This window comes from Myxine glutinosa, chromosome 11, assembly GCF_964187855.1.
Source record: "Myxine glutinosa chromosome 11, kmMyxGlut1.1, whole genome shotgun sequence".
In the NCBI taxonomy this organism is placed as follows: Eukaryota; Metazoa; Chordata; class Myxini; order Myxiniformes; family Myxinidae; genus Myxine; species Myxine glutinosa.
The window spans coordinates 94,097,156-94,112,764 of NC_136271.1; the positions used below are offsets into that span (position 1 = coordinate 94,097,156).

General features: G+C 44.9%; 1 protein-coding gene across 1 annotated transcript in view; it reads right to left on the minus strand.

Moving 5' to 3' along the window:
- Positions 1-15,609, minus strand: part of LOC137437093 (ADP-ribosylation factor-like protein 8B-A) — a 64,446-nt gene that overhangs the window by 18,732 nt on the left and 30,105 nt on the right. Inside the window, exons 4-6 of the mRNA XM_068131458.2 lie at positions 13,465-13,558; positions 10,361-10,428; positions 3,285-3,355 (exon numbers count right to left, since the gene is read on the minus strand). Coding sequence (XP_067987559.1) covers positions 3,285-3,355; positions 10,361-10,428; positions 13,465-13,558 — 233 coding nt within the window. The remainder of the gene's footprint in view (positions 1-3,284; positions 3,356-10,360; positions 10,429-13,464; positions 13,559-15,609) is intronic.

A 15,609-nucleotide genomic window follows, 5' to 3' on the forward strand; every position in this document is an offset into this window, starting at 1 on the left:
CCTCTTCTGATCTCCTCTCCCATCACTTGCATCTCCTGCCCAGATGCCACCCTCATCTGCTCCATTTCCTCCCTGTGAGCATCCAGTTTGGTTTCTACCCCCATTCTGACCCCCTCTATCTGCTGCTCCATTTGTTTAACTTCCCTTTCCGCTTGGTCCCTCATGTCCCTCAATTTGCCTTCCATACTGTTTTCTAACCCCTCTAACCCATTTTTCACTCCCTCTATCTGATTCTCCTGGGCAGCCATTCTATTTTCTACCCCCTCTAACCCCTTTTGCATCCCTTCCATTTGATTCTCTTGAGCGGCCATTCTGTTTTCTACCCCCGTTAACCCATTTTTCACTTCTTTTATCCCGTTGTCTAACCCCTCAAAATTATTGTCTAACTTCCCAAATTTCTTGTCTAACTCCTCAAAATTATTGTCTAACCCCTCACTGGTACCCCTCGCTTCGTCCCTCATTACCCCCATTTGGCCCTCTAATCGCCCACTATCAACCCTCATTTGCTCACTCTGAGCATCCATCCGGTTCCCCATTACCCCCATACTGCTTTTCAAACCTCTAATTTGGTCTCCCAATTGCTCACTATTCTTTTCCATTCGCTCGTTAGTCTGGGCCATAAGGGCCTTTATTTGCAAAAAAAACAAGTCCAAATCCACCAGGGGCGCTGTCACGGTCGCCGGCGCGGTGACCAGCGAGGCGCCATTTCGCGCGTCTGCTACTTCGTGCGTGACGGCGCTATTTTGCGAACCTGCCGCCCTCACTGCTTCGCTCTCCTCTTGTCCCTCAATTTGGTCCTGGATCGACCCTACCTCACTCTCCTTTACCGGACCCCAGCCGTCTTGACCCGCCATAGCGCGACTTTCAAAATTCGGTTTTTATTTTTATTTTCGTAAAACAAATTCAAATTTCGCCGTTATAATTTCGCGCGGGAAACGCGCTCCGAATCGATTCTACTTGTTACCAATTTGGGCCTAATAAATTTAGTCCCGGGTTCGAATCCCACTCCTGACACCAATTGTTACAGACGTGGCTTGGATGTTATTTACCGAGCGGTTTTATGGTATGACCACGTCTGCACAAGTTACCCGATTGTGCCCGAACGTTGACTAGTCGCGCGATGCTGGCTCAATAAGAAAAAGAAGACACCCGGCTGGATTACAATAACACAATACGACACCAATGTTTCGATTCTCAATTATATTCGTACGGAAAGGTTAGATTACAGGGGCTAGAGGTATATTACAGGAAGACAGGCACTTAGACACACTCTTATATTAACCCCGGACAGACGACAGACAAACGGGACAACGGCTGACTCACACGGGGGTTTGATGGCTAGGAAAGGCAGATAGCGATGGCTCAAGGTGCACTCTTGGCTCAAAGCAGGGTACTGTACGGTCCGGTCCGGTCCAAAGATGCGGGGAGGTATCGTCGCGCTGGGGGTGGCGGTGGCTTCTCTCTCCAAGCTGAGGCGCATCTGACGTCACATCCGGCGCGGGGCCGCGTATATCCGGCGGGGAGTGACACGCCCTCGGCTCGTTAGCTCCGCCCCAGATGGAATCGGCACGTTGCTTCTCATTGGGTGCGTGGGGGGGTTACTGGCTCCGCCCCTGACGAGGAGCTGACAGCCAGCCCCTTCGGGGTAACGCCGTGGAGCGCATGGTCATGGCGGGTAACCGAGCCGGTGTGAGGACGCACACTCCCCGCCCCTCTGTTGTTGTAGTCGTAGTTGTAGTTGTAATTGTTGTTGTAGTTGTTGTTATTGTTGTTGTTTGGGGAAGAAGATGGGAGGAGGTATGGGAAAGGTCCTAAACTCACTACTGATGCCATATAATCACATTCTGGTGCAACGAAGAGTCATAATTAATGGAAACGAGGCCTTAACTGACATAGATTAAGAATAACTAGGAAGATGTCCGAAAGTTGTCTACGTGTGGTGCGGTGGACCTGGGCACGACATTTAATGGGGAAATAAGGGGAAGGTCGGCTCTACTGATTGTTATTTACATGCAATGGGACTAGGGAATGGGGGATTGGGGAAAGTTGGGGAGTATTGGAGAAAATAGGGGAATATTTACAAGCGGATATGGAGGCCAAATTCCATATTCGCAACAATATTATATAATCAACACATTACAAAGCTTTCCCTCGTGGTCCCCCTGTGCTGTGTCCCTGGATGTTTTTTTGTTGAATGTGTTTTAATGAATGTTTCCCCCTGTACTGTCTTTCCCTCGTGGTCCCCCTGTACTGTGTTCCTGGATGTCTTTTTGTTGAATGTGTTTTAATGAATGTTTCCCCCTGTGCTGTCTTTCCCTCGCGGTCCCCCTGTGCTGTCTTTCCCTCGTGGTCCCCCTGTACTTTGTTCCTGGATGTCTTTTTGTTGAATGTGTTTTAATGAATGTTTCCCCCTGTACTGTCTTTCCCTCGCGGTCCCCCTGTGCTGTCTTTCCCTCGCGGTTGTCAGCTCTTTCACGAGCCTCGATTCAGTATTTAAAAAAAAAAAAACAAAAAAAAAAAAACACGTGTCTCTTTAAAAAGTAAGAAAGGGGTTACGGAGAAAACAACAAAACAACCTTCTTATTCTACCTTTTCTCATACTAGGGGACCTGTTGGACCAAATTTTCATTGGTCTTCACCGCCTTGTAGCATACCTGCCTGCCGGACTCAAGGGTCTTTTGGGTCCTCGGAGTCTTTTGATTCGTCTGGATCTTTTGGGTTCTCTGGGTCTTTTGGGACTTCGGGGACTTTGATAGGAATAAACTCAAAGTGCAGCATGAGCTTTTTAGTGTGTATCAGCAACACGTAGTGGACACTCAGGATTCGTTTCTTTCAAAATAAGACATTTCTGAATTTTAGAGGCACCAACTCATCTCTCCCTCAGTTCAGGTATCCTCAATTGGTCAGGTCAGGTAGTCAGGTCTCACCACTAAACTCATTATATTTCCAATATTATACTGAGAAGTGTCAAGGAAGTGAAAACTACATGCATCATAGCGTAGGCAAGTGTCAAAATCCCCTTTATAGACCTTGCCCAAACAAGTCTGCCTTTAATTTGCCATAGATCAGGCGATGGAGAACTTGCCTTGGGTGATGAACAACCAAAACACAATGCATGCTATACATACAGAACAGAACAGAACGTTGACAGGGGCATTGTAACCGCCGTGGGAAGCAGGAAGCCGTTTCGGGCGTTAACCCTTCATCGGAACAAAAGTGAGCACAATAGTTCTTCCTAGCAAAGGTGTACAGGAGCTGAATCCAGAGGTGGACAGCAATCTTACCAATGTTGTCTTTCTCTTTGCAAGAGATCGAATAGCAACATATATCTCGGTCTTGAACGGCAGCCAGGTTCCTGAAAAGAAAACTATTAAAAATAGCAAATCGACAAAAATCCATAATCCATTCATATTTTATTTTACTACACCACTCTCCGACAATTGCCAACTCTTCTGCTTTTTGTATACATAAACAGCCTACCAATTTTATTGCCAATATTAGCGAAATAAATACCGCTTTTACAAAATAATGTATTGCATTTCATTTGAGACAGCCTACCAAATAGTGCGACAGCCTACCAAATAGTGCGACAGCCCACCAAATAGTGTGACAGCCCACCAAATAGTGTGACAGCCTACCAAATAGCGCGACAGCCTACCAAATAGCGCGACAGCCTACCAAATAGTGTGACAGCCTCCCAAATAGCGCGACAGCCTACCAAATAGTGCGACAGCCTCCCAAATAGTGTGACAGCCTACCAAATAATGCGACAGCCCATCAAATAGTGTGACAACCTACCAAATAGTGTGACAGCCCACCAAATAGTGCGACAGCCTACCAAATAATGCGACAGCCTACCAAATAGTGCGACAGCCTCCCAAATAGTGTGACAGCCTACCAAATAATGCGACAGCCTACCAAATAGTGTGACAGCCCACCAAATACTGTGACAGCCCACCAAATACTGCGACAGCCTACCAAATAGTGTGACAGCCCACCAAATACTGCGACAGCCTACCAAATAGTGCGACAGCCTACCAAATAATGCGACAGCCTACCAAATAGTGCGACAGCCTCCCAAATAGTGTGACAGCCTACCAAATAGTGTGACAGCCTACCAAATAGTGTGACAGCCTACCAAATAGTGTGACAGCCTACCAAATAGTGTGACAGCCCACCAAATACTGCGACAGCCCACCAAATAGTGCGACAGCCCACCAAATAATGCGACAGCCTACCAAATAGTGTGACAGCCTCCCAAATAGTGTGACAGCCTACCAAATAGTGTGACAGCCTACCAAATAGTGTGACAGCCTACCAAATAGTGCGACAGCCTACCAAATAGTGCGACAGCCTACCAAATAGTGTGACAGCCCACCAAATACTGCGACAGCCCACCAAATAATGTGACAACCTACCAAATAGTGTGACAGTCTACCAAATAGTGTGACAGCCTACTAAATAGTGCAACAGCCTACCAAATAGCGTGACAACCTACCATATGTGACAGTGATATAAACAGCCTACCAAATAGTGTGACAGCCTACTAAATAGTGCAACAGCCTACCAAATAGCGTGACAACCTACCATATGCGACAGTGACATAAACAGCCTACCAAATAGTGTGACAGCCTACCAAATAGTGCGACAGCCTACCAAATAGTGCGACAGCCTACCAAATAGTGCGACAGCCTACCAAATAGTGCGACAGCCTACCAAATAGCATGACAACCTACCATATGCGACAGTGACATAAACAGCCTACCAAATAGTGTGACAGCCTACCAAATAGTGCGACAGCCTACCATATAGCGTGACAACCTACCATATGCGACAGTGACATAAACAGCCTACCAAATAATGTGACAGCCTACCAAATAGTGCGACAGCCTACCAAATAGTGCAACAGTCTACCAAATAGTGCGACAGCCTACCAAATAGTGTGACAGCCTACCAAATAGTGTGACAGCCTACCATATAGCATGACAACCTACCATATGCGACAGTGACATAAACAGCCTACCAAATAGTGTGACAGCCTACCAAATAGTGCGACAGCCTACCAAATAGTGCGACCGCCTACCAAATAGTGCAACAGTCTACCAAATAGTGCAACAGCCTACCAAATAGTGCGACAGCCTACCAAATAGTGTGACCGCCTACCAAATAGTGTGACAGCCTACCACATAGTGCGACAGCCTACCAAGTAGTGTGACAGCCTGCCAAATAGTGCGACAGCCTGCCAAATGGTGCGACAGCCTACCAAATAGTGCGACTGCCTACCAAATAGTGCGACAGCCTACCAAATAGTGTGACAGCCTACCAAATAGTGCGACAGCCTACCAAATAGTGCGACAGCCTACCAAATAGTGCGACAGCCTACCAAATAGTGCGACAGCCTACCAAATAGTGCGACAGCCTACCAAATAGTGCGACAGTCTACCAAATAGTGCGACAGCCTACCAAATAGTGTGACAGCCTACCAAATAGTGTGACAGCCTACCAAATAGTGTGACAGCCTACCAAATAGTGTGACAGCCTACCAAATAGTGTGACAGCCTGCCAAATAGTGCGACAGCCTGCCAAATAGTGCGACAGCCTGCCAAATAGTGCGACAGCCTACCAAATAGTGCGACAGCCTACCAAATAGTGCGACAGCCTACCAAATAGTGTGACAGCCTACCAAATAGTGTGACAGCCTACCAAATAGTGTGACAGCCTACCAAATAGTGTGACAGCCTACCAAATAGTGTGACAGCCTACCAAATAGTGTGACAGCCTACCAAATAGTGTGACAGCCTACCAAATAGTGCGACAGCCTACCAAATAGTGCGACAGCCTACCAAATAGTGCAACAGCTTACCAAATAGTGCGACAGCCTACCAAATAGTGCAACAGCTTACCAAATAGTGTGACAGCCTACCACATAGTGCGACAGCCTACCAAATAGTGCGACAGCCTACCAAATAGTGCGACAGCCTACCAAATAGTGCGACAGCCTACCAAATAGTGTGACAGCCTACCAAATAGTGTGACAGCCTACCAAATAGTGTGACAACCTACCAAATAGTGTGACAGCCTACCAAATAGTGCGACAGCCTACCAAATAGTGCGACAGCCTACCACATAGTGCGACAGCCTACCAAATAGTGCGACAGCCTACCAAATAGTGCGACAGCCTACCAAATAGTGCGACAGCCTACCAAATAGTGCGACAGCCTACCAAATAGTGCGACAGCCTACCAAATAGTGCGACAGCCTACCAAATAGTGCGACAGCCTACCAAATAGTGCGACAGCCTACCAAATAGTGCGACAGCCTACCAAATAGTGCGACAGCCTACCAAATAGTGCGACAGCCTACCAAATAGTGCCACAGCCTACCAAATAGTGCGACAGCCTACCAAATAGCATGACAACCTACCATATGCGACAGTGACATAAACAGCCTACCAAATAATGTGACAGCCTACCAAATAGTGCGACAGCCTACCAAATAGTGCAACAGTCTACCAAATAGTGCGACAGCCTACCAAATAGTGTGACAGCCTACCAAATAGTGCGACAGCCTACCATATAGCATGACAACCTACCATATGCGACAGTGACATAAACAGCCTACCAAATAGTGTGACAGCCTACCAAATAGTGCGACAGCCTACCAAATAGTGCGACCGCCTACCAAATAGTGCAACAGTCTACCAAATAGTGCGACAGCCTACCAAATAGTGCGACAGCCTACCAAATAGTGTGACAGCCTACCAAATAGTGTGACAGCCTACCACATAGTGCGACAGCCTACCAAATAGTGTGACAGCCTGCCAAATAGTGCGACAGCCTGCCAAATGGTGCGACAGCCTTCCAAATAGTGTGACAGCCTACAAAATAGTGCGACTGCCTACCAAATAGTGCGACAGCCTACCAAATAGTGCGACAGCCTACCAAATAGTGCGACAGCCTACCAAATAGTGCGACAGCCTACCAAATAGTGCGACAGCCTACCAAATAGTGCGACAGTCTACCAAATAGTGCGACAGCCTACCAAATAGTGTGACAGCCTACCAAATAGTGTGACAGCCTACCAAATAGTGTGACAGCCTACCAAATAGTGTGACAGCCTACCAAATAGTGTGACAGCCTGCCAAATAGTGCGACAGCCTGCCAAATAGTGCGACAGCCTGCCAAATAGTGCGACAGCCTACCAAATAGTGCGACAGCCTACCAAATAGTGCGACAGCCTACCAAATAGTGTGACAGCCTACCAAATAGTGTGACAGCCTACCAAATAGTGTGACAGCCTACCAAATAGTGTGACAGCCTACCAAATAGTGTGACAGCCTACCAAATAGTGTGACAGCCTACCAAATAGTGTGACAGCCTACCAAATAGTGTGACAGCCTACCAAATAGTGTGACAGCCTACCAAATAGTGTGACAGCCTACCAAATAGTGTGACAGCCTACCAAATAGTGCGACAGCCTACCAAATAGTGCGACAGCCTACCAAATAGTGCGACAGCTTACCAAATAGTGCGACAGCCTACCACATAGTGCGACAGCCTACCAAATAGTGCGACAGCCTACCAAATAGTGCGACAGCCTACCAAATAGTGTGACAGCCTACCAAATAGTGCGACAGCCTACCAAATAGTGCGACAGCCTACCAAATAGTGCGACAGCCTACCAAATAGTGCGACAGCCTACCAAATAGTGCGACAGCCTACCAAATAGTGCGACAGCCTACCACATAGTGTGACAGCCTGCCAAATAGTGTGACAGCCTACCAAATAGTGCGACAGTCTACCAAATAGTGCGACAGCCTACCAAATAGTGCGACAGCCTACCAAATAGTGTGACAGCCTACCAAATAGTGCGACAGCCTACCAAATAGTGCGACAGCCTACCAAATAGTGCGACAGCCTACCAAATAGTGCGACAGCCTACCAAATAGTGCGACAGCCTGCCAAATAGTGCGACAGCCTACCAAATAGTGTGACAGCCTACCAAATAGTGCGACAGCCTACCAAATAGTGTGACAGCCTACCAAATAGTGTGACAGCCTACCAAATAGTGTGACAGCCTACCAAATAGTGCGACAGCCTACCAAATAGTGTGACAGCCTACCAAATAGTGTGACAGCCTACCAAATAGTGCGACAGCCAACCAAATAGTGCGACAGCCAACCAAATAGTGCGACAGCCTACCAAATAGTGCGACAGCCTACCATGAGCGACAGCGACATAAACAGCCTACCAAATATATTTGCAAGATTGCAAATACAACAACATTGGGCCATGCCCCGATGGACAGGGGACACCTCAACACCACCAAACCCTCCGTGTGCCCTGGCCATACCACACCCGTAGTCGAATCCCATGTCCAGATCCTGCCATGGCAGCTCCCCAGCTGCCTGGTGTTTCCCAATTTTCCAGGAAACGATATGATATGCGGCCTATCCCATTAATCACTCTTAAATTGTTTTTAACATTAATATTATGCTATTATCATAAGTGCTATTACTTACTCCTGTTATTAAAAGCAACCTTGGAAAAATGCCATGAAAAATACCACGTTAGCGGCAGGAAGGGTCATATAATTAATCCTTATAGGGTATATAGATTACAGTAGATCTTCGCTCAGTTCCATAAGTAAAATTTACCTCACGGATGTTGGGGATTCCTCCAAATGTATTTCAGTTTCGTGTTAAACAGCATTAGCGACTGTTTCAAAAGGTAATCATACGTGTTTATGGTTTATAATAGTTTTACCTCTGGTAGGGGTGCTCGCACAAAAACGGCATGATAAGCTACCGGTATTAATAAACATTAACACAGCGTTTGTTCAAGGAGGAAACAACCCTTGGAGAGGTGGGATATTATTATTATTATTAGTATTAATATTGTTTTGTAATATTAACACTAATATTATGCTTTTGTTACTAAAAGCGTCCTCGGAAAAAAAACGTCACGGTAAAGCTATCTTAATGCGGAAATACACCTCAACATGCATCACCCTCCCCACCCCCCCCCCCCCCCCTTGGTGGAGAAAATCCCCCTTGAGGAGGGTGTAAAATGAATTCGCTACAACCTTCATTTTGTTACCCTTCGTCCTCCTGTCAAGGTTGGTCGAGAATGGACAAGCATTGACCGAATGTATCGTGGTCAAAAATCATCAGACAGACAGACAGACACCAAATTGCATATCTTATTATTACTAGTACACCCACTCACTTCAGGAGGGGCAGGAAGGGTCATTCCTCTTTGGGGTATATAGATTACAGTTGATCTATGGCGGGTCTCAAGAACATCGGGTGTGTGTTCATTTACCAAGTTTCTTGTGGAGAGATCGCCAAGTGGTTTATGCATTCGTGCAAACACTCCATTCAAAACCATAAAGGAACGGCTGGCTTGGCAAGCGCCAGCTATCAGCTTGGTAAATGAGCACAACCCGGGCTTCCTCCCTTTCAGTTTCATGTCAAACAGCAGGAGCGAGTTTCAAAAGTTGACGACGAAAAACGCCACGGTAGCGGCAGGAAGGGCCATGTTATTTACCCATTCCTTGTGGGATATATAGAGTACAGTAGATCTTCGCTCAGTTCTGTAAGTAAAACTTACCTCACTGATGTTGGGATTCCTCCAAATGTCTTTATTAAGTGTTATAAAGAGCATTAGCGACTGTTTGAAAAACTAATCGTGTGTGTTTGTGGTTTATGATTTTTCCTTCCGGAAGAGGCCATTTCTCCCACGGAAACACCATGAAAAGCTATTTATAAACATCGACTCGACATTTATTCAAGGAGGAAAAACATCTTGGGGAGGTGGGACATTATTAGTATTAATATTGTTTTGTAATAACACTAATATTATGCTATTTTCGTTCGTTTTGTTATTAAAAGCGGCCTTGGAAAAATTCCACGATAAAGCTAATATTGATATACACCTCAATACGCAACCCCATTGACGGCAATGGCGGGGGGGAAATTGCTCTGGGGGGAGAGAACCCCCTTAGGGAGGGCGGAAAATGAATGCGCTACAACCTTCATTGTGTAACCCTTAGTCATCCTGTCACGTTTGGTTGAGATTGGATAAGTATCAACGGAATATATCGCGATAGAAAAACCATCAGACGACAGACAGACACCAAATTGCGTATTTTAATATGATTATGTCAGGTCATATTAACAAGAAGCTTCCTCTAATATGAAATATGTTTCATTTTTAACACCACACACCATAGGAAAAGATGCAATGATGGGAAGATAGGATAGATCTAGCCTTTTGTGTGTACATCCTAGGAAGAGCCACCCAACCTTTCCCCTCCTCTTCCCTCTGCTTTGTTTTCCCAAGAATTTCAAATGACTTACATCGTTTCAATAAGAGCTTTCTCATCCATCGAACCTAAAAGGTCACGTTTGTTCCCAAGAACAAGCACCTGCAATCAGACAGACATGTTACATGTGTTATACAAAATGCAAAATGCTCATCGTGTTTGGTGAAACAATGTTCTTAAGAGAAGAAGCCAGTCTACTATGTGATTATATTGCTGTACTGTATTATAGTTTTACAAGTGTTTGCTTCTCAATATTCATGCTGAGGCTGAGGCCCACAAAACAATTACCTTTTCCTTTCCAATTTCCTGACGTAGGGGACGCAACAGGGATAATCGTAGGGAATAGTAAAAGGTTGCCATGCCTATGACCCACTAGGAAACCAACTGATGCACTAGAACACACCAAGCGACACACCAGGACACCCCAAACGATGCACCAGGACACACCAAGCGATGCACCAGGACACACCAAGCGATGCACCAGGACAAACCAAGCGATGCACCAGGACACCCCAAACAATGCACCAGGACACACCAAGCGATGCACCAGGACACCCCAAACAATGCACCAGGACACACCAAGCGATGCACCAGGACACACCAAGCGATGCACCAGGACACACCAAGCGATGCACTAGGTCTAGGACACCCCAAGCGACCCTCCAGGACAACAAATGACACACCAGGACACCCCAAGTGATGCACCAGGACAACAAATGGTGCACAAGGACACCAAGCGACGCACAAGGACACCAAGCCAATAATGAATGAATGCGAATGAATGAAATGATTCAAGAATGTGATCGATCATTGATTGGTTCCTCGACCACGTAATAAAAACCAAGAATGCGATCGATCAATGATTGGTTCTTCAGCCAGGTGTCAAAACCAAGAATGCGATTGATCACTGATTGGTTCCTCAACCACGTGTCAAAACCAAGAATGCGATCGATCATTGATTGGTTCCTCTACCACATGTCAAAACCAAGAATGCGATCGATCATTGATTGGTTCCTCTACCACATGTCAAAAACCAAGAACACGATTGATCAATGATTGGTTCCTCTACCACGTGTCAAAACCAAGAACACGATCGATCACTGATTGGTTCCTCTACCACATGTCAAAACCAAGAACACGATCGATCACTGATTGGTTCCTCTACCACATGTCAAAACCAAGAATACGATCGATCAATGATTGGTTCCTCTACCACGTGTCAAAACCAAGAACACGATCGATCACTGATTGGTTCCTCTACCACATGTCAAAACCAAGAATACGATCGATCAATGATTGGTTCCTCTACCACGTGTCAAAACCAAGAACACGATCGATCACTGATTGGTTCCTCTACCACATGTCAAAACCAAGAACACGATCGATCACTGATTGGTTCTTCTACCACATGTCAAAACCAAGAACACGATCGATCAATGATTGGTTCCTCTACCACGTGTCAAAACCAAGAATACGATCGATCAATGATTGGTTCCTCGACCACGTGTCAAAACCAAGAATACGATCGATCAATGATTGGTTCCTCTACCACGTGTCAAAACCAAGAATACGATCGGTCAATGATTGGTTCCTCAACCACGTGTCAAAACCAAGAATACGATCGATCAATGATTGGTTCCTCTACCACGTGTCAAAACCAAGAATACGATCGGTCAATGATTGGTTCCTCTACCACGTGTCAAAACCAAGAATACGATCGGTCAATGATTGGTTCCTCAACCACGTGTCAAAACCAAGAATACGATCGGTCAATGATTGGTTCCTCTACCACGTGTCAAAACCAAGAATATGATCGGTCAATGATTGGTTCCTCTACCACGTGTCAAAACCAAGAATACGATCGGTCAATGATTGGTTCCTCTACCACGTGTCAAAACCAAGAATACGATCGGTCAATGATTGGTTCCTCAACCACGTGTCAAAACCAAGAATACGATCGGTCAATGATTGGTTCCTCTACCACGTGTCAAAACCAAGAATACGATCGGTCAATGATTGGTTCCTCTACGTGTCAAAACCAAGAATACGATCGGTCAATGATTGGTTCCTCTACCACATGTCAAAAACCAAGAATACGATCGGTCAATGATTGGTTCCTCAACCACGTGTCAAAACCAAGAATACGATCGATCAATGATTGGTTCCTCAACCACGTGTCAAAACCAAGAATACGATCGGTCAATGATTGGTTCCTCAACCACGTGTCAAAACCAAGAATACGATCGATCAATGATTGGTTCCTCTACCACATGTCAAAAACCAAGAATACGATCGGTCAATGATTGGTTCCTCAACCACGTGTCAAAACCAAGAATACGATCGGTCAATGATTGGTTCCTCTACGTGTCAAAACCAAGAATACGATCGGTCAATGATTGGTTCCTCAACCACGTGTCAAAACCAAGAATACGATCGGTCAATGATTGGTTCCTCTACCACGTGTCAAAACCAAGAATACGATCGGTCAATGATTGGTTCCTCTACGTGTCAAAACCAAGAATACGATCGGTCAATGATTGGTTCCTCTACCACGTGTCAAAACCAAGAATACGATCGGTCAATGATTGGTTCCTCAACCACGTGTCAAAACCAAGAATACGATCGGTCAATGATTGGTTCCTCTACGTGTCAAAACCAAGAATACGATCGGTCAATGATTGGTTCCTCAACCACGTGTCAAAACCAAGAATACGATCGGTCAATGATTGGTTCCTCAACCACGTGTCAAAACCAAGAATACGATCGATCAATGATTGGTTCCTCAACCACGTGTCAAAACCAAGAATACGATCGGTCAATGATTGGTTCCTCAACCACGTGTCAAAACCAAGAATACGATCGATCACTGATTGGTTCCTCTACCACATGTCAAAAACCAAGAATACGATTGATCAATGATTGGTTCCTCTACCACATGTCAAAACCAAGATTACGATCGATCACTGATTGGTTCCTCAACCACGAATCAAAACCAAGAATACGATCGATCACCGATTGGTTCCTCTAGCACATGTCATAAACCAAGAATACCATCGATCAATGATTGGTTCTACTGTCGCACATCAAAAGCCAAGAAGGTGATAAATTTGGTAGTTTGGTAGTTACTTCACAACTCACTGGGATACTTTGTAGTTGTGGTTTATCCAGAAGGTTGTGCAGCTCATTCTGAGATGCTTCCAACTTGGAGACATCCGCGGCATCGACCATGTAACTGTAAGATGTTAAAAAACAAATTCAAAATGGAACACAAAAACGTGTTTGAATATGTACATTATAAGAGGTAAAATACTTCTAAGGTTTCCATTTTGCTCTTCGGCATTTAATAGGCACGATCCAATTTCTCACCTTTATATTGGGTAGCGGATAGAAAATGAGTCTCCCAAAAATCATGTTGGATGTCATCGTTGATTTTAAAATTGGACAGCATAATATACAGTCGTGGCCAAAAAATTTGGCATCCTTGCACTTTTTTAAAATAATGCACAATATCTTCCAGAAAATTGTCGAAATTAAAAAATATTTTGGTATCCACATATGTATTTCTTTGGTTTGCAGTGGAACAAAACAAACTAGAACAATGCGACTGTGTCGCCAATATGCCTCCGCATAGTCCCACAATGGGTAGATGCCATCACTCTGCATATGTATGGGTAGGGGATCACGCTTGTGAAGTTTTGTGTTGCTTGGATAAGGTTCGTTTTTCTATCCAAGATGGCTGCCAAACCACGTGACATATGACATCATCATTTTAAAACTATAGGCAACAGTGCTGTTAGATGATATTTTTAAAATTTCGCATCGATATGGTGAGCGGTTTCAGAGATATAATTATTTAATATTTTCCTTCAATCCAATATGGCTGCCAAACCATGCGACCTATGATGTCATAAATTTAATATTTCAATATAAATGGGTCATCGATCATGTGCATGCAATTTCAGATTTTTAGGATAAGGAATTTGATTTAAAAAACATTTTTGGCTGGTATACCACTTCACCTATGATGGCATCATTATCATGCTTTTTCCCCTCATTGGGAATACTTGACATGACAATGTGGCAAGTTTCAAATTTTTCCATTCAGCGGTTTCAGAGAAATGATTTTTTATTATCTGCTTTTAATCCAAGATGGCTGCCATACCACGTGACCTATGACGTCACAATCATCATATAATCATTCTAAATGGGTGTCACTCCTACCCTGAAAGTTTCATCTCAATCGGACATATGGTTGCTGAGAAAAACGAGGTTTAGCCCGTACGGACGAATGGACGGACGGACGGAGAACCCGAAAACAAAATGCCTCCTGCGACTTTGTCGGCGGAGGCATAAAAAAGCTGAAAGAAAATCACTAAATCTTAGCTTATTCCACACAGAAATCCAAAAATGGCCCAGACAATATTATTGGCACCTTTTCGAAGTTGTTAGAAATAATTAGATTTGAAGCAGGTGATTTTTTGGGGGGGTGGGATACAAAATCGAGGCTCGTGTAAGAGCTAACACATTAAACATTACCACAGACACACAAAACATGCAATGAAGGGAGCGGGAGACAAGAGGGGGAGAGAGAGAAGCACACAAGCACAACAAAAGTAGAGAACAGGGATGTCGGTAGATCTGTGGAAGGGGGAGGGCTGGGGGAGAATGGAGAGGTACACGGTATAAAGCAAATGAATACTACTAGGAATTTCAGGAAAGAAGTTGAGGATTGAAAGAGGCGGATTTGGGGTGTTTTAACGGGGGTAGAAAAGATCAAGGTTTTGGATGGGGGAAGATAAGAGATGGTGGTGAATAGCTGTTTTAAAGACCTGGAGGGAGGAGTGAGATTGAAGAGAGTGGGGGAGTTTGTTCCAGAGGCATGAGAAAACAGGATTGAAGGAGTGAAGGTGAGCAGAGAGTCTTGGTTTTCGCAGTTTCACCAGAGGATGGTTGCAAGCAGGTGATTCTCCTTTGCTTTGGAATTGAACTCACCTGTGGTGAGTTGCAGGTGCCTGCAATATAAAAATTACTCATTCAACCAGTTTGAATGGAGAAAATGAGTCACTCTGCTGTTTTGTGTCACTGTGTGTACCGCAATGAGCATGAAGAAAAGAAAGAAAACCAGTGAATTGTCTGAGGAGGTCAGACACAAAATTGTAGCCAAGCATGGACAATCTCAAGGCTACAAGTCCATCTCCAGAGACGTTGATGTTCCTATGTCCACCGTACGCAATGGTATCGGGAAGTTTAAGGTCCATGGCACTGTAGCCAACCTCCCTGGAT